The sequence below is a fragment of the Cucurbita maxima genome, unplaced genomic scaffold (genome assembly GCF_002738345.1).
Source record: "Cucurbita maxima cultivar Rimu unplaced genomic scaffold, Cmax_1.0 Cma_Scf00002, whole genome shotgun sequence".
Taxonomy (NCBI): domain Eukaryota; kingdom Viridiplantae; phylum Streptophyta; class Magnoliopsida; order Cucurbitales; family Cucurbitaceae; genus Cucurbita; species Cucurbita maxima.
The window spans coordinates 4,028,214-4,052,535 of NW_019272018.1; the positions used below are offsets into that span (position 1 = coordinate 4,028,214).

A 24,322-nucleotide genomic window follows, 5' to 3' on the forward strand; every position below is an offset into this window, starting at 1 on the left:
TTTAAAAATAGAAAATTTTAAAAAGGGTGTTGGAGATTCCTGAATCATTTTCCTATTCGAAATTTGATACTCTGATCGACCACGGAACTTAATTAACTTTTATAATTATTATTTTTTATTTATTTTTCTGATTCACTTGGCATTTCAATAGTACTATATTTCTTTTATTAAAAAAACGATAACTTATTGGGGTATTTTATTATTATTTGTAAACTTTATCTGTACGAATATGATTTGTAATTTTTTATATAAAATTAGTTAAGACATGTAAAGATATATATATTTTTTTCATTTTTACATTTAATGAATGAACTTTTAGAAATATTTAAATTTTAAAAAATCTCGTTTGATTATCTATCTAAAATCTAAAAAAATTATTAATGAGTATTATTATCATTTTTTTTAAGTTAAAATATTTGAATATCAAAGTAAGCTAGATAAATAATAAAAAATCAAACGTTTAAATCTTATTACTTAAAATAAATATATATATCTTTTTTTTTTTTTTTTTTTATCTCTTGAGTTCTAAAATAATACGATTTAATTTTAGGATTCAATTAAAAAAAAAAAAAAAAAAGCTGACCTATTTTGTTGTTAGAAAAACCATGGAAAGCTGAGTATAGTCTGTGTATATTTGAAAAATAGAAAGCTGACGTAATTTAATATTTATTTTTTTGATTGACATTCCTACGATGACATACCATTTTATTTATTTATTTATTTTAATCATATCCTCTTGTAATTTTAAATATATATATAAAGATTACTTCTAGCTCTACATTTTATTATTTTTGCAAATAAATAAATGTATATTCTCTCACGTCAGCCATAAATAATATGAACCCTTAAAAAAATAAAATTGGTTTGGTTTAAATAGAACAAATTTAAAAAATTAAATTAATTGATTATAGATTTTTTATACCTCAAATTTAGATAAATATTATGATGGTAATAGTAAATTTTTGTTGAAAATCCTTAATCAACATAAAATTAACTTTTAATTTATAAAATAAATGTTGCAGTTGTGTCACTATATACACCCATTAATGTTGTCTTATTAATATTAAAACGTTAAGTCTAATTATTAAAATGTTATTAAGAAATTGACTGTAAATCCAAAAATCAAAAAGTGAAGACCAACCAACCAACCAACCACCGCACTCACTTTGTTAAAGAATCCCGTAGGTGGAGGGAACTGCCAAAAAAGGAATACATATTCCAATTGAAAAGCTTGAATCTCAGTCCACGTGTCAAGGCCTAATAGGAGAAGGGGAAAAGATCAGGAGGCCGAAAAACACGGGCACCTTGTGGAAAATGGAAATTGATTTGCTATATTTTACGTTGGATTTTTTGTCTGGTTTCTCTCCTAAAAAAGAAATAAATCAATAATTATCTTAAAGTTAGTTACTTTTTGGCATTTCATTTAAAATGGTAAATTTGGTCCAATGAGAAAATTGTGGAACAAGTTTGGGGGATTGCATTTTTTTAAATAAAATTTTAGCATCCACAATTACTTTTTTTCCCAGTTGAAATGGATTTAGTGTAATTTCAGCTCTTTTTAATAAATTTTTTATTTTTGAAATTATTTATATGTCAAGTAGATTTATTAATTTTAGAAAAGATTGAATGTAGTAGAGACCGGTTGATACAAACTCGGAAGCTTGACACGTTTAAGTTCAAATCTACTAATTAATCTAATATATATTATATTATATAGATAACAAAGATACATGTGGTTATTAAAAATATACCTATACAATATATGTATATGGATGATAAATGGGGTTAGGTTATATTTTTAATGGCTAAGATTAGATAAGATGTTAAAATAAATACATATATATATAATATATAAAGCACCATCCCTCTTTTCAAATTTGTCCCTATTTTCTTTTACCATTATTAATCGATACTCAGACCATTTGAATTTCTTCATTTAATAGAACCGAATTTGGCAAGAATGGGGGGAGCCCATACCTGAAAAGCAACCATTTCCAAGATCATTGAATCGATCTGAAATTCAGAACCCAGAAGTTGATTAAAGTGAGAAGACAGAGTTTATATCCTCCAAATGATCATATAGAGCATGAATATGATTACCAGGCAGAACATCAGACAAGCAATCCTCCAGAAAATGGTATTGATTTGAAAAAAAATGGACTGAAGTGTTAACGTAAACAGTTGCCAATTTCCACACGCCCGAGCAACTACAAGAACATTTCTCTTCACCACATGCACCTATGAAATAGTTTTAGTATTCATAGAAAATGAGAATGATGCGATCAATGTACACTTTGATAGGATATTAGGAGTAACTAAATATAACTAAATATAACTAAACTATTAAGAATAACTACTCTCCATAATGATAGGATATTGTCTACTTTGAGTATAAGTTCTCATGTTGGGCTTCCCAAAATGCCTCATATCTATGGAGATGTATTTTTTACTTATTAACCCATGATCATTCCTTAAATTAGCCAACGTGGGACTCCCTCCCAACAATTCTCAGCAATTCTCAAGAATCCTCCCTTCGAACAAAATACACTATAGAGCCTCCCCCGAGGCTTATGGAGCCCTCAAACAACCTTCTCCTAATCGAGGCTCGACTCCTTCTCTGGAGTCCTTGAACAAAATACACATTTTGCTCGACACTTGAGTCACTTTTGACTACACCTTCTAGGCTCACAACTTCTTTGTTCGACATTTGAGGATTCTATTTATATGGCTAAGTTAAGGGCATGACTCTAATACCATGTTAGGAATAATGGCTCTCAACAATAGTATGATATTGTCCACTTTGAGCATAAGCTCTCATGGCTTTGCTTTGGGCCTCCCCAAAATGCCTCATACCAATAGAGGTGTATTCTTTACTTATAAACCCGTGATCATTCCCTAGGTTCGCCAATGTGAAACTCTCTCCCAACAATCTTCAACATAAACTAGTTAAGATACATCTAATCGATTAAAGGTTTAAATCTCACCTAGATATTGAACTCAACAAAACTTGTGTGTGTTTAAGCCCAAAAGGACACTTGAAATTTGAAAGTTAGGCAAAAGGGAGCTGGTTTATATTATGCTACAAGATTGCTAATCCTACTTCTAACATAACCATGTGTTTGACAAATTGAGACTGACATTTAAACTTTTGTAAAATCAAACATGTGCGAGGGAAATTTAAGCTTTTCACTTTTAAACTACACAGGTTCAACGTTTTACACTCATGAACCAAATGCTACCAACATAAAGTGAATGAAATCATATCAATAAGGACGTAAAATGATCCTATTCTATTAAACAGAGAGAAAAGCAGTTGTAAAGTGGAAAACAGGTACCTCCTCGTTGTCATTGATGAGGAATGCTACAACGCCAATATGATGCGAGGGGCCAGAAGGAAGCATGCAGGACAAAGAAGGAATTCAGTAAGTGAGCATGACATATCCTGCTTCAGCATGATGAGAGTTGAACCCCTCCTGAAAGTTACAACTCTAAAATATCTAATAATGGCTATGGAAGTTCAAATTCGAGAATCTGATGTCACAACTTTTGCAGTGATTGAAAGTGTGAACTAAAAATATCAGTTATTATCTCACATCAATGGCCACAGAAACAAGTTCAGCTTGCTCTGTTTGTAATTTGGAAGGAAAAAAAAGGTTCTAGGCGCAGAGATGTCAAGAAAACTGTGGTATAAAGAAGAAAGGGAAACTTTACTTTTTCCCAGACCTTGAGTTTTCATTGGAAGAGAGATGCCTGGAGAGCTGAAGCAAAGGCGTTTGCAGAAGAGGGTAGGCTCTCTGAATTAATGATGACCCCTTCGTATTCATCATTCCAGTGATCTAGAAGTTCCACATCCACGATTGGTGTATAAATGTCAGGAGACAAAACATCAAGTGCTGTTCTTTTGGGTCCAATGTTACCATTGATGAGAATAAGTTTTCTAGTACTTGAAGTTTCTGGTAGACCATCCTTGTTCAAGATACCTGGATAATGGGAAGGTCACATTAAAGAAGAAAAATTAATTCATTTCGATTCTTTAAGAGATGAGTGATTATATGGAAGTCGAAACCAACCCCACAACGAGTTACTACAGCTCTACAAGCTCTACAATTTCAAGCGATCATTGTTAAGAATCACGAATCTCCACAATAGTATAATATTGTTTACTTTGAGCATAAGCTCTTGTGGCTTTGCTTTGGGCTTCTCCAAAATGTATTACTTACTTATAAACCCGTGATCATTTTCTAAATTAGTCAATGTGGGACTCCCTCCCAACAATCTTCGAACAATCTTCCCGTTGAAAGATGGGAAACAAATTCTACCTTTAGGGTAGCCCTGGAAACTTGACCATCTTGTCAAAGGAAGGCACATTTTTCTTCCTTCTGAAGAAAGAAAACTGCAGTCAGCTTCTTTCCATATAGATATGTTCAAACATGCTGGAATATTCAAATGAGTCGACGATGCACAAGTAAACAAAAAAAAAAAAAAAAAAAAAAAAAAAAAAAAAAAAAAAAAAAAAAAAAAAAAAAAAAAAAAAANAAAGAGAGAATATGAATAAAAGAAAGAGTAGCATCGGCAGAGCAACCACTACGTTGAAAAAATGATCCAGACATTTTATCAAACACCTTATGGGCAAAAGGAATCATCCATAAACACGAGTTCATCTCCTCACTAAGACCACTTATCAACGCCATCCAATAGATAAAGAATGAGAATATAGTGCATATTATTAAGCATGTCGTGGTTTTACCTGGCATTTGTTCAGAAGAATATCGAACAATTCCGCTCGGTTTATGCTGCAATTTTTGGTGGCATGTGGGATAATGTTCTTATGCTCTTCCATACCCCTCTTCAAGACACTTCAACTCAATGTCGTCTGGAATTTGAAAGCCAGATTAAAGAGAAACTCGTGATTTCCTTTTCTCCCTTCCTTTTTGGTTGACCCCAAAAGCAAAAATATATGAATATTAGAGAGTGGAATTTAAGAGAATTTCTCACATTTAAAAATTTTCTTTTACTAAAATATTAAAATAATAATAATAATAATAATAAATCTCATATCAATTGAAATATCACCGTAAGCATCCATATAAATATTTTAATTTTTATAAAAGAAATGTTTGAAGTCAGACTATATATATTAGGCTTGAGATTAAATAACACTTCAATTATATATATATATATATATATATAGAAGCTATAATAAGGTGCATAAATTAAATAATGTCTTTTTATATATTAATTGGAATATTTAATGTCACATGCGTATAAAATCATTATAAAGATTTTAAATTAATTATGTAAAATGACATATATGTCTGATAATTTGTTTTTTTTTAAATACAATTAAAGCCACAAAAGTAGAACAACTAATAGGATTGCATTAATTGCTATGAATCTTGGTTATCCAAATTAAAAATGCGTTTATTTATTTATTTTAATTAAATTAAATTTATGGTAGAGACTTTTAAAAGGATAATTAATATATTATTTAATAAATTAGAGTAAAATTGAAATATGTGGCTTTTTTAATGAATTTTTTATCCAACAACTAAAGACAACCATTTTAACGGTAGACATTAATAGCCCATGTTCGAATTAAGGTATTATGATTTGTTAATTACTTTGTTTAAATAAGTATTAAACAAATAAATTAAAACTAAAAAGCTACGAAAATTAGGAATGAGAGTATATATATATATATATATATATATAATGTTGTTGAAGTAGGATAGAAGCTACTTGTCCTAGGTTGGGGACGATAAATTTTTTGGTCCATTTTATTTCGACAACAATAATATGTAACCATATTTCATTAATAAATTTATTTTTATGAAAAAAAAAATCAATCGAGTGGGATTTAGGTACGACATTTTCGTCCCACCAAAGTCGTCAAATCTCATCTCTGACTTTCATACTCACAAAATTAAAATAATTGCTAAAAAATATTAGAGAAAAATATACCCTTTGAAAAGTTTATTCATTAAATATAAAATAGATTTTTTCCATTTATAAACAACGACCTTTCACAATAATATGATACTTATATGGATCATCGTATTGGATGTCCTTCTTCCTTACAAGCCTACTAGGATTGAGAGAGTTCTTTTTCTGGGATTGAGTGAACGATCTTATAGCCCTCCATTGGTAGCCTACAAAGCGCTTATTTATATCAAACGTGTACGATAAGATGAGACAAGTGCTGCTTGATTGTTCGTCATATGATGGGTAGCCCTAGTGTAAATGTCAAAAAATCATTGAAAAGCTCGAGAGACAAATGTATCTTTTTTAGGGTTGACTCATGATTTTTCTCTTAATTAGCGAATGTGAGACTCCTCCCAACCATATGTAACGAAGTAAAATAAACCCATTTAGGGTTTTAAAAGAGGAAAATTGGGAAAGGGAGAGAGTTGGTGGGGAAAGTGGAGGGTTCTCAATCCCATCATTTGGTCTCTGTATTTGTGAATGAGAATGTGAGAACAAAACGTGAAGCCAAGCAATCATCTTATTGTTTTTTTTAGGCTTTTAATAAAACCATGTAATATTGAAGTGTTTGATGTGTGTGTGCTTCTGGTCCAAGTTTCCATAGCCCCTTTTTAGGGTTCTTAATCAGCTCTAATTACAGGCCTTTTCTAGTGGTCCTTCTTCCACTTCTCTCTCTACTCTCATTTTTCCCTTTCCATTGAAGCAACTTCTTCTTCTTCCTCTTCTTCTTCTTCCTCTCTCTCTCTCTCTCTCTCATCATTCATGCCCAAAATGCATCATGGTCACTCATCAACTGATCTCCTTCTCTCACTTTGATATCTCACATGGGTTTGGGTCGGGAGTAAAACAAAACATCCTTTATAAAAAGATTTCTTTAGCAGACGCGTTTTAAACCCTTGATAGGAAACTCGAAAGAGAAAGTAAAAAAATGACAATATCTTAGTGGATATGAGTTGTTACAGTAAAAGACAGTTCAAAACCCAATCAAAGTTGTTATTTTTATATCCAAATTCATATAATTAAAAGCGGTGGATCTGGGTTGTTATGGTAAAAGACAGTTCAAAGTAACCATCATTTTTATATCCAAATTCATCTAGGTGAGTTAATTAAAATTCTCATCTTTATTTCCCATTTTGATTATTTTCTTCATATATGTACCTTAGTTTCAACTTTAAACCAACGTCTTGATTCCATTAACTTTTTATTAAAGCTATGTATTTAATTTCAAATTAGCATGTTCCACCTTAGTCTTTGGCTATCCAAAAGCTACCCAAGTTTTATACTTTCGTTTTGTATTATTAAAGTTGAGGATAGTTTAGAGAAGAGTCTCACATCCGCTAATTAAGAGGTTGACCATACATTTTGGAGAAACCAAAAGCAAAGTCATAAGTGAACAATATCATACAATTATGGAAAGTCACGAGTCATGCCCTCAACTTAGTCATGTCAATAGAATGTTCAACACGAAGTTGAGACCCTAAAAAATGTAGTCAAAAGTGTGAAACAAAGGGGAGGCTTGGGTCTATGGTGTCCTGAGCATTGTTGGAAGAGGTGGAGTCCCACATCGGTTAATTAAGGTTTTTTGGGAGAACTAAAAATAAAGTTACGACAGTTTATACTCAAAGTAGAGACGGTAGACGATATCATACCTGTGTGGAGGGCGGGGTTTGGAGGGAGAGAGAAAGTGAACATGTGGTTTGTTTAATTGAGCAAAGAGGCTAAAAGGTCGGTGGGTTTGTAAGTTGAATTAAGAGCAAACTTCCCTTTTCTTTTTTGTCTCAGCTTCTTCTGTCTTCTCTCTATGTTTAAGTTGAGTTAAAGTTAAAGCTACTCTACAATAGCCGCCAGTGAGAAACTAAAACAATTCTAGCCCACTTTTGTTTTGCTCTTCTTCTTCTTCATCTTTCTCCTTTTGAAAAAACGGTGGCGTTTCAAGTGATTGCGGCGGCTGCACCTCCATATATTCATGAACTTCTCTTCCTCTTAGACATGAACCACCACAAGTCGGTTCAAGAAACCATAAAGATATGAGAAATAGTAAAATCGGTTCAATCGTCGGCGGTGGCTCTGATTCTTTACTAGATGCAAAGCTTGAACAGCATCAGATGTGTGGATCCAAACACTGCCCAGGTTGCGGCCATAAGCTTGAAGGAGGAAGGCCGGTACTGATTTTTTTTTTTTTTTTTTTTTTTTTGTTGAATTTGAATTTGATTTTTACTCATTTTAAAAATGTTTTTTTTATCTCTTTTTTCTACCTAATTTGGATGATTTGATTGGAACTCACTCTAAATATTTAAATATTTAGTATAACATAGATAAGTATGATTTTTTTAAAATAATTTAAAAGAAAATATAATTGAATGGTAAATCCCAATATTCCAACCAATTTGAAATTTTAGGTTAGATTAAACAATTTTGTTATATTACACATGGTTGGAGAGGAGAACGTTCTAAGNAAGAGAAACCCAGTAATTAGTTTTGATTGGAAGAGGGTTTATCAGGATTGGGTCGGCTTACCGGCCGGAGTGAAGTTTGATCCGACCGATCAAGAATTGATCGAACATCTCGAAGCAAAAGTTAAAGCAAAAGACATGAAATCTCATCCTTTGATTGATGAGTTTATTCCCACAATAGAAGGAGAAGATGGAATTTGTTATACCCATCCCGAGAAACTTCCAGGTTCTTAGCTTTTTTTTCTTTGGGAACTAATTTAAGGAATCACCATGAATTTATGAGTAAACAAAATTAGTGGACAATATCATATTATTGTGGAGGGTTGTGATTATTTTTTCGAATTGTGTCAGTACAGGAGTGAGTAGGGATGGATTGAGTAGGCATTTCTTCCACCGGCCGTCGAAAGCGTACACGACGGGGACGAGAAAGCGGAGGAAAATTCAAACGGAGTGCGACTTACAGGGTGGCGAAACTCGGTGGCACAAGACGGGGAAGACCCGGCCGGTGATGGCGAGTGGCAAGCAAAAGGGCTGCAAAAAGATCTTGGTTCTTTACACAAACTTCGGCAAGAATCGGAAGCCGGAAAAGACGAATTGGGTCATGCACCAATACCATTTGGGGCAGCATGAGGAAGAGAAAGAAGGAGAATTAGTGGTGTCGAAGATATTTTATCAGACACAGCCTCGGCAGTGCAACTGGTCGGACAGAAGCCTTGCGGCGGCGGAGACAGGATTTGAAGTTGCTGCAAGTGGGAGCTGTTCTTCCATGGCTCAAGCCGACGAAATGTCTCCGGCTGGCGGTGGTGTTGGAGCTTCCATTTCTAGCTTCAGTTCGTTGGACATTCAGCATCTCAAATCTGACCATTTTGGGTTTGGCCCATTTAGAACAACAAGCTTTGACGAGGTTATTTCTAACCATATTAGGCACATTTAATATTTACCCAAACAAAAAGATTTAAACTTTAGAGGTTAAAACATAAACCCAATTGGCAGTGAAAAGCGTTTAAAATATTAGAAATTAAATCAAAATTAGTGGTAAAAACTAACCTGATGAACACTAAGAACATATTGCAGGTGGGGTTGGAGGAGGGTTCAACGGGCAGGAAAATGGGAATGAAAGGCCGAACAAGCGGCGGCGCATGCAGCAGCAGTGGCGAGTTTGAGCTGCGAGACCACCACCATCAGCTTGTGGTGGCCCACAACGACCACCATCGTTCTATTGTTCACCATCATCTACCAACCGCAGCCTTCCACATCAGCAATCATCCGAGTCATCAAATCTCCGCCATTATCTCTCCTCCGCCGCCGCCTCCTCTTCTCCTCCTTGATCATGATTCATTTCATCATCCTTCTCCGATCATAATCCAAAATCAACAATTTCATCAGCAGGTACTATAATTAATGGTCTCTTTTTTTTGGTGTTTTTAATGGTGAGGATAATATATGGTGGTTTTGTTTATGTGTGCATTAAAAGAAGAGATGAAATAATGGGATTTTGCATGTGGGGTTTGGTCACTGGTCTCATTTCTCGAGAAAGATTGAATTTTGGAAGGTATTCAGTTATAGACATTGAAACTAATACTTTGGTTGGTTTGAATGACTTTTTCCATTAACGTAGAAACATAAAAGAGTAACTAAAGATCAAAAGAGAAAATTCTCCATACTTATATGTTTATTGGAGAGTAGTTTTAGGGGTTGATCATGAGTTTATAAGTAAAGACTACATCTTCTTTGGTATGAAGTTTTTAGTCACGAGAGCTTATGCTCAAAATGGATAATATCATATTCTTGTGGAATGGTGTGGTTTTTAATATAGTACCAGAGTCATGCTCTTAGTTTAATCATGTTAATAAAATCCTCTAATGTAGAACATACAAGTTGTGAGCAAGTGTCGACAAATGGTATAGTTTGTTCGAGGACTCTAGAGACGGGAGTCGAATTTTGATTAAGGAGAGGTTGTACGAGGGCTCCATAAGCCTCAAAGAAGGCTTTATGGTGTACTTTGTTTGATGGGAGAATTTTGGAAGATTGTGGGTAAAGGAGTTCTAGGATCCTTTGTTACGAGGCTTTTTTAGAGAAACCAAGAGCAAAGTATCTTATACTCAAAGTAGACAATATCATATCATTTTAACGGGTTTGGTTCCAAATAGGTTATCAGCCAAATGTTTGAGTAAGTTATAGTGAGAATAGGGTTAAAGAAGTTGTCGGGTAAAAAGGAAAGAAACATGGAAGAGTAGTGTCGGGAAATAGAGTGAGTTAAATTTAGTTGAAATGATTAAGGTAATGATTGTTGCTGTGTTTTTATGTCTGGAAATGAAAATGACTGCGTGAAATGGAAACATGAGCAGCAGCAGCAGCAGCAGGAGGAAGGTGAAAGTGAGCATCATAAAATGGGAGGAAGGTCGGCGTCAGGCCTGGAAGAACTCATCATGGGCTGCACTTCTTCTTCTTCTTCTTCCATCAAACATCACCCACCTGTGAGTTTTTTTTTTTTTTTTTTAATTTTCTCTTTCTTTTTCTTTACTTTTTTACTCTGAATTCCATGAACCCCGCTACCTTTATTTATTTATTTATCATACAAGAACCCAGACAAAAAAAATAAAAAAAAAAAGCTTCAAAAGAACAGTAAGAAAAAAGAAAAAGAGAGAAATTGGAGTACTTACCTTCTCTTTAGGGTTTGAATTTAGTTTCAATTTTAAATTATTTTATTCCTAAATTATCTTGTCATTTTAAATATTAGAATTTAGTCTCTATATGGCCACTAATGTTGCGTATTTTTTATAATAAAGTTATGAGCTAGTGTATTTTCATTAGATTGACCGTATGTAATGAGATTTTTTTAGAGTTTAGGACGAGTAACAGTGGAAGCATATGAAAATATATTATTAAAAATTTTAATTTGTTCCGTAATCGATCAACTTTTGTTTGACAAAGTGGGTTTTGGAGCAGGAATCATCCATATTGAGTAGTCGAGAGGCAGATCAATGGATGAAGTATTCATCATTTTGGCCCGAGTCGGACAACCCCAACCTCCACGGTCATGGATAGTCAAAACAAAAACCATTCTCCTCATTATTGGTATTTTAAGCTTTCAAATTTGTTGAATTGAAACTCACCCCAAAGTTCAAATATATATATATATATATTTTTGTCTCGAAACCAAAAAAAGTCCCAAACCAAAAACCCACGAGGATCACCGATCAACCCTTTTTCACTTCTCGGATCCTACCCAAACCCAACTCCCCTTCAACTTCCTTAGATATAATTGACCCTTTTTCACTTCTCGAGTCCTACCCGAACCCGACTACTCTTTAGAGAGAGTGAAATTAAAGGAAAAGTAAAAGAAGCATATACATAGATAGATACGTATACATATATATATATATGAATAGGTGCATGAAAGTTGTGACCCTTATAATGATTACACCTCATCTTTATTGCCATTCATTCTCTTTATGGGTAAATTATTCTTTTTTCAAAGAACAAAAAGAAAAAGGATGCAATTTGTATTCACTCTTCCTTCTTTTCTCTCAACCTCAAAGTTGGAAATTTCCAGAAACATTCTTGGATTTTATACGTTCATATTCTTGCATTAATTTATTTTCTTTTTCTATAATCATGATTAAAAGAAAAAGAAAATAAATTATAATATATATATATATATGTAATGGAGAACAAAGTGGAAGTATCTTTAGGATAAGAGAATAAAATAATAAATCTACCCAGTGAAAAATTAAAAAATAAATAAATAAAAAGTGGGAAATTTGATGGTGAAGGAATAAAGGAGGAGATGACAAGAATAAACTTTAGGGTAGAAAAAGTGCCGGAAATAACAACCAATCACCCATTTCTGCTCTTTATCACTTTTTTTGTTTTTTTTTTTTTTACCAATCCTTAAACTCCAATAATTAATTACTTTAATGTGTCCGACTATGTTTCTTTTTAATTATTTTTCATGTAAATTAATGTTTTTTTTAAATCTCGTAAGGGTCTGTTTTGTGAAGATGGTAGATGGTCAGTAGGAAGTCACACATTAGTTAATTAAAGGATAATCATGAATTTATAAATAATAAATATATCTCTACTAAAAATGAGATTTTTTTAAAATAAAAAACAAAGTCACGAGAACTTAGGTTTAAAGTAAATAATATCATACCATTATTTGTACCTCTTGTTGGATGAAATCCAAAAAAGTTGGCTGTCATTTTTTTTTTTTAAATATATGTATGTATGTATATATATATTAAAACGAGTCTGGATCCATAGGAAAGCCCAGCCCATGAAATATGGGCTAAAGCGTGAAGCCCAGATTGGGAGCCCATTGCCAAGGCGATTAGGGAACTTGTGGGGTACTTTAGGTGTAGGTTGTAACCTGTCAGCTTCCTTATTATTATTATTATTATTATTATTATTGTCTATTATAATGATCCAGCTGCCCTGCCCTGCCCTCTGCCCTATCCCGTCGACTTTATTATTGGTTTTAAATTAGGGAAGGGTAAATAATTGAATGATTGATTACCCAAAATGCTTGTGAAAACGCAAACTGTGTAATAAAAATGTGTGCTTTTATTGTGGCTGAAATAATTGAAAATATTATTTGGTTGGCTCCTATTTATTATCATAATTAAAATTCATTTATATATTCCCTCCAATTGATGTGATTATTTTGCTGTCCATGTCCTTGTCGTGTCGTGTCCGATATTTAATGAAACCCTAGCCTTTGACTTTTATTGTCTTCTCTTCAAACTATCTTCCAACTCTCCTTCGTTCTCTTTTTATTTCCATTAAATTCAACTAAATATATACAATCTCATCTTAGATGATAAACGAGATCACGTTACGTGTAAAATAGAAAATAACGCTCTAATACTTGCCTTGTCTAGAATTTTGTGAAAAGCGTGGTATTAGTTGTCTAATTCGTCTAGAGATATTTGTAACATTCCCTATCAATACATATAAGATATTATCCGACCCGTTATGTATCGTCGTCAGTTTCACGTTTTAAAAATGCGTATACTATGAAGAAGTTTTCACACCCTTATAAAGAATGTTTCGTTACTTTCTCCAATCGATGTGCAATCTCACAATCCATCCTCTTGGAGATCAACGTACTTGCTGTGACACAATCTCGTGTTTCACAATCTGCCCTTTTGGTCCATTATGTTATCGTTGTTAGTCTCACGGGTTTAAAACGCATTTACTAGAGAGAAGTTTCCACGTACTTATAACGAATATTTTGTTCCTCTCTCTAACTGAATCTTAAGTTTTTGTACTTGATTTCACCTGCCACTTGTATCTGGGGGTAGATAATAAAAATTTTAAATTTAAACAGTATTTTTAAATTTATTAAAAGCTAATCTCAAGCATATTATTTTTACCTATTTGTCCTTTGCTAGATTAAAAGTTGAGATAATATGAATCTTTCTTTAATATATATCAAAATTCAATCTTCTAAATTTAACTTTAGTGATATTCGTTTATCTTTTATTTATTCCCTCACTTTTATTAAAAAGAAATATTTGATATGAAATTAACAACGCTCCTGAGCTGTTTTATTTATATAAAAAAATATTATCAAATTAATAAAATATTTTTTAAACAATATTCATACAAATTTAAAAAACAACCTAAATTTAAATTAATTAATAAATAATATACATTTTAAATATACGGAGAAATATATTTACTAATATTATAGGCAAATTAATTATATTTGGTTGCTATTATATTATTTTTATGGCTTAATAATATACATTAATTGAAAATAAAACCCCAAAACTGATTATTGTTGGCACACAAAACAAAAAATAAAAGAAATCGGTAATCATTAGTGTAAAACTAAGCTTAGGGCCAACTTAAGTAAAATGTAGTCACACAAAACAAAGATGAGCTAGTTCACGAGATTGTTAATCCACAATTAATCAAATTATAATTGGATAAAATAAAAAAATTAACAATAATATTAAATTAGTAGTCTAGTATTTAGATTTGGTGTTTAATGTTTTTTTGAGAAATGTTTAAAAATTCTTAAATTAATAATTTTGGAATATTTTTGGAAGGAATAAAGATATTTTCGAATAAAAACACAAATAAATTTTATTCAAAATTAACAATTTAAAAAGTTTATTATAATTTTTTTTAACTTAACAAAAAAAAGTCCAGAGGTTGGGTCTTACGGTCAATTCACACCGGCTACCCTCCCCGAGGCCGCACCCTCTTTTGACAAAAACCTCACCAGCGCAAACATTTTCATCTCCTTCTTCGAGAAAACAGAATAAAATTAAAGAGAAAAAAAATGCAAAACTTCCCAATTCTCACTTCTCTCATCTTCTTCCTACTCACAAACCCCACTGCAACTGAAACCTTCGGAGTCGGCGTCAATGGCGGAGTCGCCGTCAATGGGGGAATCGGCGTCGGGATCACTATCGGTAACGGCGGTGGGCCAGGCGTATGGATTGGCGGAAACGGTGGAAAAACGCCATCTGGGCTGCCGACGCCGAGGCTGAACAGAGCCTACGCCGCCCTCCAAGCATGGAAATCCGCCATTACAAGTGACCCACTTGGAATTTTGAGTAGTTGGGTCGGCCCCAATGTGTGTTCTTACAAAGGGGTTTTTTGTGCACAAGTTCAAGACGAAATGACGTCGTCCCCCGTCGACATTATCGCCGGAATCGACCTCAATCACGCCAATCTAGCAGGTACTCTCGTGAATCAGCTCTCTTATCTCACCGAAATCACTCTGTTTCACCTCAACTCCAACCGATTTTCCGGCACCGTTCCCGACACCTTCCGACAAATGTCTTCCCTCCAAGAACTAGATCTTAGCAACAATCTTTTTTCCGGTCCTTTTCCAATCACCACATTATACATTCCGAATCTCGTCTATTTAGACCTCAGATTCAACGATTTCTCCGGCCCAATTCCAGAAGACATCTTCAATAAAAAACTCGACGCCATTTTCCTCAACAACAACCATTTCGACGGCGAACTACCACAGAATCTGGGGAATTCCCCTGCTTCTGTCATTAATTTAGCTAACAACAAGCTGTCAGGGAATATCCCAACTGGGTTCGGGATCTTGGGTTCATCACTCAAAGAAATCTTGTTCTTGAACAACCAATTAACTGGTTGCATCCCCGAAGGAATCGGGCTTTTCTCAGAAATGCAAGTGTTCGATGTTAGTTTTAATTCACTGATGGGTCATTTGCCTGATACTCTGTCGTGTTTGAACGACATCCAAATTCTAAATTTCGGCCACAACCGCCTTTCCGGTGTTCTTCCCGATTTGATCTGTTCCTTGAAAAGCTTGGTGAATCTGACGGTTTCTTTCAACTTTTTTTCCGGAGTGAGCCAAGAATGTTCGCACCATTTTCTGGGGAATTTGGGATTTGATTTCTCAGGAAATTGCATTCCCGGAAGAAACATGCAGAGGCCTCCGCCTGAATGTTCTTTGATTCCTGGTGGGAGTTTGAATTGTCTTAGGTTACCTCCTGTCGTGAAGCCTCTTGTCTGTGGAACACTGGCCAAGACAACAGACAGTGATCATCCCAGCTCGTCGCCGCCATGAGAAAAAAAACGAATTTTTGTGATGAGTTTGTCATTCATTCAACACTGATCAATGAAATGTTTTGGCTAATTTGTTCCCCGGCGAGATTTGATTGATTGTTGTTCGTGAAATTCTTAGCTAATTTGTTCATTAATTACACGGATAATGCTGCTAACTACATTTAACAGACTGCTAAGTAAGATTAAAAAATAAACAAAATCTACTTCTCGTATTTAACTTAATGTTTTAAAATATTTTCATTATTGATTTGATTCCAGGTGTCAAGGAAATAGACAGTAATCAATCACTATAAAGTGGAAATTCAGAAAATTATATATAAAAATAATTGTTATGGGAAGAATATCTTCCTTGTCGTAGAAAGAGACAAATCAGTTCTTCATATACATTTTTTTTTTCTAGATTTATACTTTTAATTTTAAATTTCAATTATCACCCGAAATACAATTATTGGAAATCGACAATAGTTTTTTTTTTTTTTTTTTTTTATAAATATATTAAAATATAAAACTTTCTAGCTCTATAACTGTCCCATGTGACATTTGTGACATATGTGCCCCTATGATCTACACTACCACTAGCCTATGGCCACCGGGTGAAATCCCCCTCTAGAAGGGGCATAAATGGAATTTCAAGTGATTTTTTTTAACATGTGAAATGAGATAAAAAGAAACTATATTGTCTTTTTTCTCTACATTTTTACCAGTTTTTTTTTATTATATTTGTTGTGATTAGTTATAGTAATTTTTTGGATAATCCATCTGTTTATTATTAATATTCTTCTAAAACCCACTTCTAATCACATATAATTCCTCAATAAGTTTTAGCTAAACAATTTTTAAATTATTAATTTTTAATAATGTATATAGAAAATATCATTTTTTTAAAAAAATATTTTTTATTTTCTCGTAAAGCTCGAAACTTTATTAATTTTTTAATAAGTGTATTATGATTAATAGGAAATTAGATAATGAAAATTAGAATAAGTTAAGATGAAAGGATATTGGGCTGGATCAGGGGCGGCCCATGTTGGAGATAGAGAGCGACAACCCACATGGAGAAAGCAACTGACATGCGTAGTTCCATTTACAAGGACGTGCCACCTGGCACCTCTCCGGGCCCCACAAATCTCTGATGAGAAATGCAATCTGGAGCTATCCTTGGGCCTAGCCCATATTATGATATGGGCTTAATGTGTACATTTTAGCAAGCCCAGTAATCCGCACGTGCGAGACGGAAGTGGAACATTTTGGGTCTTATTTGGTTCTATTCCTTTTCTTTCACCTACATATTCTGGCGTTTCTTTTGTCCCTACTGATTTCTTGTTTGCTAAGGTTTGTTCGTCTTCAAGCGGTGAAATTCCTTAAAGAAGACTGAGAGATCTCTAGTTCCAAAGCTGCTTCGAGTTTGATTTCTGCTTCTACAATGTCTTCTCCGGCCGAGTAATACTGCCTCTCCATTTCTATTTCCTGTTTGAAACTCAATTTACGAATTCTGTATTTCGTTTCTCTGCTGTTCGATGCTGCAATTTGATTAGTTTTGATTTTTTTTTTCTTATGTTCAATGTCTGCTGTCATTGTGTAGTTTGATTTTAATCTGGAACCTGACCATTTTTTTTTCTCACGATTCAGATATTACAACTCTCTTCCGCCTATAAGTAAGGCGTATGGAACCCTATGCCTTTTGGCGACTACAGCCTTCCAACTTGGCTTGTTAAATCCTAAGTTTACTGCGTTGCATTTCGGACTCATATTCAAGCGTTTTCAGGTATTGACTTGAATTTCCATAGGTGTCAGAATTTATCTGTTCAATTTTTGTTCTTTTTAAACATCTGCTGACTCTTGCTTTCATCAGTGTTTTTATTCTGTTTATCCAACATTCTTCTTGATCATTCTTTATCTTTTCAAGGGGCGTTGAATTTCATACTTATGAGTGGATTGGAATTCTTGGAATTCAAGAATTTCCTGGTTGGTTGACTTATCGGTTATATTCTCGATTGATAATTTTACGGAGGCGATAAATATCAGATAAAACTCAGAATTGGAAACAATGAATGAAGATGGGATTTATTTCGAAATGAATTCCATTATTCGGTTGAGATCAAATTAATAAATAAATTCTTAGTTAGTGCAAGGAATGTTTGACTGATCGAGAATATTTTATTAGAAAAGTTATTGATGGGACATTGGAATCATCTTTAACTTAACTTTTGAGGTAATGGTTCAAGTCTTTGATAGCAACTTTAGCAACTATGTAGTCAATTCTCCTCTTATTATTAGTACTAATTTTCATTAGTGTGGGATCCTTTGAACTCCAATAAAGGTTCTTGTTTTTGGTAGGAACTTTTGGCATTGGATAGTTTTGCCCTTTTCTCCATATCGTTTAATTGTGTCTTACTTTTCTAAAATAAGGTCATGGTCTTAAGACAAATGGACTTTCCATTTAGGATTTCAAGGATTTTACGATCTTTTTTAATGTCAAGTCTTGTAAGGTAAGGCAATCATCCCATCGGATTGATTGAGACACCCTCAATGTTAATCTATCCTTCCGTACTTGTTCTCCATAGTCTGGAGGTTATAAATCTCTTTAGTTTTAGAAGTCCCTATTCCAAACAAGAGGATTAGAATTAGATATAGAACAGTTCAAGTAAAATCAAAATGAAAGTTGACCGACAAATCTCTTCATTCTAAACCCGGTGAGGAGGAATAGAAACTTGGTAAAATTTATTAATTAATTTTAAGTTTTGTATGAAGCCTAATGGTAAATTCTTTATCAAACGTCAATTTATGAAGTGAACAGTAAAGATATCTAAAAGCAGTGAAGGGAGATACACAAGAACCAGAGTTTTTACATGAAATCCAATCCAGGAAAATTATGGTAGAAACAAGTTAACTTATGCTATGGATTTTAAATTCTGACGAGAAGAATCTTTGCTCTTAGGGAAATGACACAACTTGTGAGGTTCTAACCGAGGTGTGTCTATTGCTGGTTGAGAACTAATTCTAAAAAGAAAAGAATTAGCAATTATTGTTTCTTGAATCTCGTCAATATTTGCCTATAGAATCATTGTTTTTCATCTAGGAAGTTGGTCTTTCATATCAAAGGAAGTGGTTTCGAAAAAAATTGAGAGAACAGTATAAGTTTGGCTCCTCTCTCTCTCGCCTTTTTGTTTTTGTGGTGGAATTACTTGTGTTTATAAATTTAGGTCTAACAGCATCTGATTTTTCAGTGGAAATGACTGTGCCTCAAGTAAGTCATGAACTAGAACGTTCTTTACATTGAATATTCTTAAATGATGGATGCCTTTCCCTTTGCAGTAATTCTTTAATGTGAATTCCAATATATTCTTTCCATCACTATTATTAATATTTATCGAAGGTCACCTTTATTTTCAGGTATGGAGGCTATTCACAAACTTCTTCTTCCTTGGAAAATTCTCTATCAATTTTGGAATTCGTTTACTAATGATGTAAGTTTTTGTGTGTGATAACTTTTTTTTTTTTACATGAACTACTAGCAGTACTTTTTCATGAAGATGAAGGGTTTGTGTTAAAACTTTCATAAAGGTTTATGATGCACTAATAGTTTTTGTGTTTGTGCCCTCACAGAGCAAGGTATGGTGTCCAACTTGAGAATGGACCATTTCAGAGGCGAACAGCAGACTTTCTATGGATGATGATATTTGGAGCCTTAACATTATTGGTGTGTGAAGATCTTTATTAAGTTTTCCTTTAGATTGGCCCTTTTGTATTCTTTCACTTTTTGTTGGATGCTTAGTTTTTTCGACAAAAAAAGTCTAGATGCAGCGGTTCTTTTCAGTTTTATCTTTTTGTAAAAATAGTAGATTTTGCAGATGACACCTAATGGTTAAATTGTTTTATGTCATTTAGAAGTGATAATAATGTTACGAGGGAAAGATGTGTGAAAAGGCCACCGGACTTTTGGTTGTTTTTTTCGTTGTTCCAAATTATTTTGATGGTACTTAAATCATTTTCCAACGGCTTTACTCTTTTGTATTCCTGTTCCTCGGGGATTTTTTGTTTTCCTCATGAAATCCTCCCATCTAAGAGTTTTTACTTGTTGAACCTTTATTTTAGTTTGTGTATTTGAGCATATCAAATGTATTTATGCTGATTTGTGACAAGCTTTCTTGTTATGGATACTTCCTCTTGTGTAGGTACTTTCTGCTATACCAATCTTCTATTCATCATTCTTGGGGATATCACTTGTGTTTATGCTTCTCTACGTCTGGAGTAGAGAATTTCCTACTGCACAGATCAACATATATGGCCTTGTTACTCTTAAAGTACGACCAATAGCAATGATTTAGGTTTCAAATTGTACCTTTTTTTCACCACGGGATTGTGTTTCTCAGTTCCTAATATCTGCATTACAAATGTAATGCTTTTTGTGCAGGCATTTTATCTGCCATGGGCCATGCTAGCGCTGGATGTCATTTTTGGTTCACCTCTTGTACCTGATTTACTTGGAATCTTAGCAGGGCATTTGTATTACTTCTTGACCGTGTTGCATCCTCTGGCAGGCGGAAAGAACATATTGAAAACTCCATTTTGGGTGTATCCTTCCTCGTTTTGTTTTTTAACGACAAATGTTCCTTGCCTTGTTAGTTTGAGATTATCATGCATCTATACTTATCACATCCCTCTGTTCTGCCTATTTATCTACTATATATATATATACTCATCCGTTGGGTTTTTCTATTGCTTGCCTTGCTTTTATTCAGCGTATCTTTAACAATATCTACAGACAGAGGTTAGTATCAAGGTGGAGGATTGGAGCACCACCAATTCAACGTGCAGCAGTACCTGATGATAGGGGTACAAGTGGAGCTTTCAGAGGGAGGTCTTATCGGCTCAATGGCTAAACACTATTCTGTTTAAGAAAAAGATTGAGTTTTCTAGATTGTGCCTACTAACATCGAATGGTATACAAAAAGATGGGAGGAAAGAATTCGATTAGAAGTTCATCTCAAGCGAATGTTGCATTTATGTCATGATTAGCGATCAGCAGGTGCTCATGTCTTTCGTAGTAGCAATTTGGATTACCCGAATCATGATGGTCTTGACTCGTGAGTTTCGCTTTGAGAAATTGCTTCTGGACTCTGTAACCATATAAACTCCCAACTGTTCCCAATCCTTCTGACTAGAAATTGCAGATATTTTGATGTTATATTTTTCAAAATTTTAAATATGGTATTATGATCATCACACTGGACTTTAGTTTCAGGGAATTATTATTTTGGTAACGTTGATGAACTTTTCTATACATATTCAGAAGTAAAATAGACAAGACCAAAAAAAATCATTTGATTAGAAATTCGAACTCCCCTTAGATCCCTTCTTACAAGGTGAAGTTACAAGTTCAATTACAAAATAAGGAAAATCTGAGATTTTCAGAGAACTTGGCTGACCCCATCATCATGAAATTTTGAAAAAACATGATACGAAGGCCAAGATAAGTAGACCTGCAGAAACTCCAATCGCTGAAGAAGATGATGATGAAGTTGAGGACATTGCTGTTGTATTACTGGAAGAAGTCGTCTTGTTCTTCCTGCATAGCCATTAAACAATAAACAGCAAAATTTATGAAACCAACAACCAAAATAATGTCAAGTTTGCTTCCATTCCAAAAGAAAGAGCTTACCCAACAACGGTCGCGTATACGCAGTTGTCATAGCCTGCAAAGACAAGTTACAAACTCAAGTTTAGGAACCAAACCGGGCAGCTAAAAGAATATCAAGAAAAACTTGATCCTCGTAGGTCTTATAACTAAGTTGATTACGTGAACAATCTGCGATGAGATTGGACCTCGGGAACTCGTCGATGACTAATTTAAGTGGGGGAGAATATCACAACCATACTATGAAGCGAGTAGGTTGTGACCTCACGTTGAGACAAGTAAAGCAGCGACCCTCAAAAAGCTCCCATTCGGTCACGCGAGGGCCAATAGAGAAGAATATCATGATGTAACTAAGGAGGACGGTGCATCATCAAACACATCATATGATGTTGAGCATTGAAGAGGAAATGAGGCATAAGCATGATGGGCCAATGAAAAGACACGAGTGTCACGGATAGGCTTGTTGAAGGGTCAAGTAAAGACCCGGGCCTTAACCTCAAAAGTCGGGATTTCAAAGGGAATTTGGACACGCGGTTAAAGACACTAAGCTACATTTGTTTGCCAAGTAACTATATCTAGCAAACAGATATATAACAACACTGAAATGTCTAGGAAAGACAACCAAGAAAACCTGGGTTTATTTTGACTTACTTGGATCCTGGCTAACTTTAACTCCATTCCCTCCAAAGCCACAAGCAACATCAGTAGCTCCATTCTGCTGAAAATAACTGTTAAACGCATAAGATGCATGAGAAACAAGAGTATCTGGCTCAAAACAAGGCTGGCTTGGCTGGATGGCTGTGCAATCGACATTCCCCGAACTACAAGCCCAATCCAATGCGTTTTGCAAGTCCATATCGGTCGCCTTGCTCGAAGCAATGCACCAGTCGGTTCCATTAGAACCAGTCATATTAGCCTGTGAAGTCATGTCTACTGCACTTCTTCCTGTAAAATCCAAGTTGTAGACACTGGTCTGGTCTGGATAGAACAATCCCCAGTTCCTTTCAGAATCCAACCCTGGCTTCCTGTTTTCATTAAACAAAGAGAAGATATATACATCCAGTTCCTCCCCTGGCCTTGCAGGCGTCCCGGTGTTATTAATAACATGTCGGATAAGATTCGTGTTGTAAGTTTGCGCATTGTCGGGAGTTGCAGCTGTCTCCTTTGGTGACCCTTTAGATGGCCAACCTGTTTCTGTGACCATGACTCTAATTGTTCTAAAATTTAGAGCCATCAAAGCAAAATAAAGAGCATCAATCTGAGCATCAAACATATTCGTATAAAGCAGACCAGTATTCGGATCGATAACTTCAGACGACGATTCGAAAAGAGCATAGTCCAATGACACATTGCTAGGGGATTCTCTGTAAGCATAATAAGGATAAATATTGATCATAAAAGGAGACTGATTCTCAGCAAGAAACTCCAACAATGGTTTCAAGAAGAATGCAAAATCACTACTAAAAGCGCCAGCTGAGGGAGGGAACGACCGAGACAAAACTCCGAGCGAATGAGTGCTAGAAACCTTTATCTTCTTGTGCAAACCAGCCTTCTTAAGACCAGTGAGTACATTGTTCATGGCAGGCACCACCAAGGCAGACACATTGTGAGGGCTCTCCGTGACCTCGGCACCAACCGTAATGTATGTTATTTTCGCAGCCGGGTAGTAGGGAAGAATGCTATTCCTCAGCCAAGTATCTACATTTGACTGAAACTGAGCGAATGGCAGCAAATCGGAATTCGGTATCCCGATCATAAGTTCGACACCGGTGTTGGCAAAGGCCTTGAGAACCTGAATATTTGAATCATAAATTCTAAGGTATTTGATGTTATGAAGTTGAACCAATTGGGCCACTTTATTTGGTGTTGGGAGGTCATCTGCATTTCTTCCATAGCAAATTCCAACATTACTTCCCTGGCAATGGCCTGCAGGAAACATACAGCCTTATTTCAAGCATGAAAACGAAGACAATGGTGATTTCTACCAAAAGGGTTTGTTGTTTCCTTTCTTACAAAGGGTTTCAAATCTTTTATTCTGTAATCTATGATTTCTATCAATACAAGCACAGAAATATGTTACTAAATAGGTTGAATAATGATTAGTTTACTTCAGTTTAGCTAAAGAAGTAGCAACAATGCCAATGGAAGATCCAACAAGTAGAATCAGACAAAACCGCCGCAAGAAATGTCAAATGTGGTACCAAATCGAAGAGGAACACACCAAGAACAGTGAACAGAACAGCAAAAATGAAGAACACGAAGAGGAAACAGAGAGCTACAAACCCAAGAACATAAGCAGCAGTGAAAACCCATAGAAAATGAGATTGAATCCAGCCCTGTGCCCCATTCTCCTTCTCGTTATCACCTGAAATCCAGGCCTTCAAGTCTCAGTCCAACTCTGCTGCGGGGTTTGTGTAGAGAAATGGGAATGAGGGATTTGTAAGATTCTGGTTTAGAACAGCAACGGCTCGTTTTGCTTTCTAAAAAGGCACCCACTGTGAGGATTACAGAGCTCGAGATTACGGTTTAAGACTAAAACAGAGCAAAATTAGCTTAAAAAGCCACTCTCTGGCGGAGGCTATGGAGAGTGTCGGGGACAGGGGAAGGAGTGTGTCAGCATAGGGACCGGACTTCAGAGGAAAGTATTAAATTTTGTCTATTGAGATTCCTCGATTCCGGTGCC

At 34.7% G+C, this 24,322-nt stretch overlaps 4 protein-coding genes, 1 long non-coding RNA gene, 1 other non-coding gene and 1 pseudogene across 12 annotated transcripts; 5 read left to right on the plus strand and 2 right to left on the minus strand.

Annotated features, from left to right (window-relative positions):
- Positions 1-1,616: 1,616 nt before the first annotated feature.
- On the plus strand, positions 1,617-21,208 carry LOC111498493. The gene is made up of 3 exons (XR_002720783.1): positions 1,617-1,628; positions 1,661-1,668; positions 20,908-21,208. It is a non-coding gene; the product is annotated as an uncharacterized LOC111498493 (long non-coding RNA).
- LOC111498477 lies at positions 1,872-4,999 on the minus strand (annotated as a pseudogene).
- On the plus strand, positions 7,747-11,603 carry LOC111498368 (NAC transcription factor NAM-A1-like). 6 transcript variants are annotated; one of them, XM_023149622.1, is made up of 6 exons: positions 7,747-8,144; positions 8,472-8,661; positions 8,792-9,340; positions 9,544-9,824; positions 10,778-10,912; positions 11,385-11,603. In XM_023149622.1, the coding sequence occupies exons 1-6, from the start codon at positions 8,010-8,012 to the stop codon at positions 11,481-11,483; spliced, it is 1,389 nt and encodes a 462-aa protein (XP_023005390.1). In that variant the 5' UTR covers positions 7,747-8,009; the 3' UTR covers positions 11,484-11,603. The 6 variants fall into 6 exon arrangements, with proteins under 6 accessions (XP_023005390.1, XP_023005348.1, XP_023005356.1 ...); XM_023149580.1 differs by having other exon boundaries at positions 8,792-9,339; positions 9,510-9,824; positions 10,781-10,912; XM_023149588.1 differs by having other exon boundaries at positions 8,792-9,339; positions 9,510-9,824; positions 10,784-10,912.
- LOC111498417 (leucine-rich repeat extensin-like protein 4) lies at positions 14,618-16,123 on the plus strand. Its single transcript, XM_023149664.1, has one exon. It carries the CDS (start codon positions 14,731-14,733, stop codon positions 16,000-16,002), a length of 1,272 nt encoding a protein of 423 aa, XP_023005432.1. The 5' UTR covers positions 14,618-14,730; the 3' UTR covers positions 16,003-16,123.
- Positions 17,310-21,013, plus strand: LOC111498433 (derlin-1-like). The gene is made up of 7 exons (XM_023149687.1): positions 17,310-17,441; positions 17,631-17,766; positions 19,395-19,468; positions 19,608-19,701; positions 20,177-20,305; positions 20,416-20,576; positions 20,767-21,013. Exons 1-7 carry the CDS (start codon positions 17,425-17,427, stop codon positions 20,882-20,884), a joined length of 729 nt encoding a protein of 242 aa, XP_023005455.1. The 5' UTR covers positions 17,310-17,424; the 3' UTR covers positions 20,885-21,013.
- Positions 18,926-19,082, plus strand: LOC111473147. The gene has a single exon (XR_002715573.1). It is a non-coding gene; the product is annotated as a U4 spliceosomal RNA (small nuclear RNA).
- Positions 21,209-21,297: 89 nt separating the features above from the next.
- LOC111498355 (glucan endo-1,3-beta-glucosidase 13-like) lies at positions 21,298-24,297 on the minus strand. 2 transcript variants are annotated; one of them, XM_023149558.1, is made up of 4 exons: positions 23,923-24,290; positions 22,291-23,565; positions 21,664-21,697; positions 21,298-21,570 (listed from the first exon to the last, which is right to left on the minus strand). In XM_023149558.1, exons 1-4 carry the CDS (start codon positions 23,984-23,986, stop codon positions 21,438-21,440), a joined length of 1,506 nt encoding a protein of 501 aa, XP_023005326.1. In that variant the 5' UTR covers positions 23,987-24,290; the 3' UTR covers positions 21,298-21,437. The 2 variants fall into 2 exon arrangements, with proteins under 2 accessions (XP_023005326.1, XP_023005334.1); XM_023149566.1 differs by lacking the exons at positions 21,298-21,570; positions 21,664-21,697 and adding an exon at positions 21,723-22,238 and having other exon boundaries at positions 22,271-23,565; positions 23,923-24,297.
- Positions 24,298-24,322: the final 25 nt, after the last annotated feature.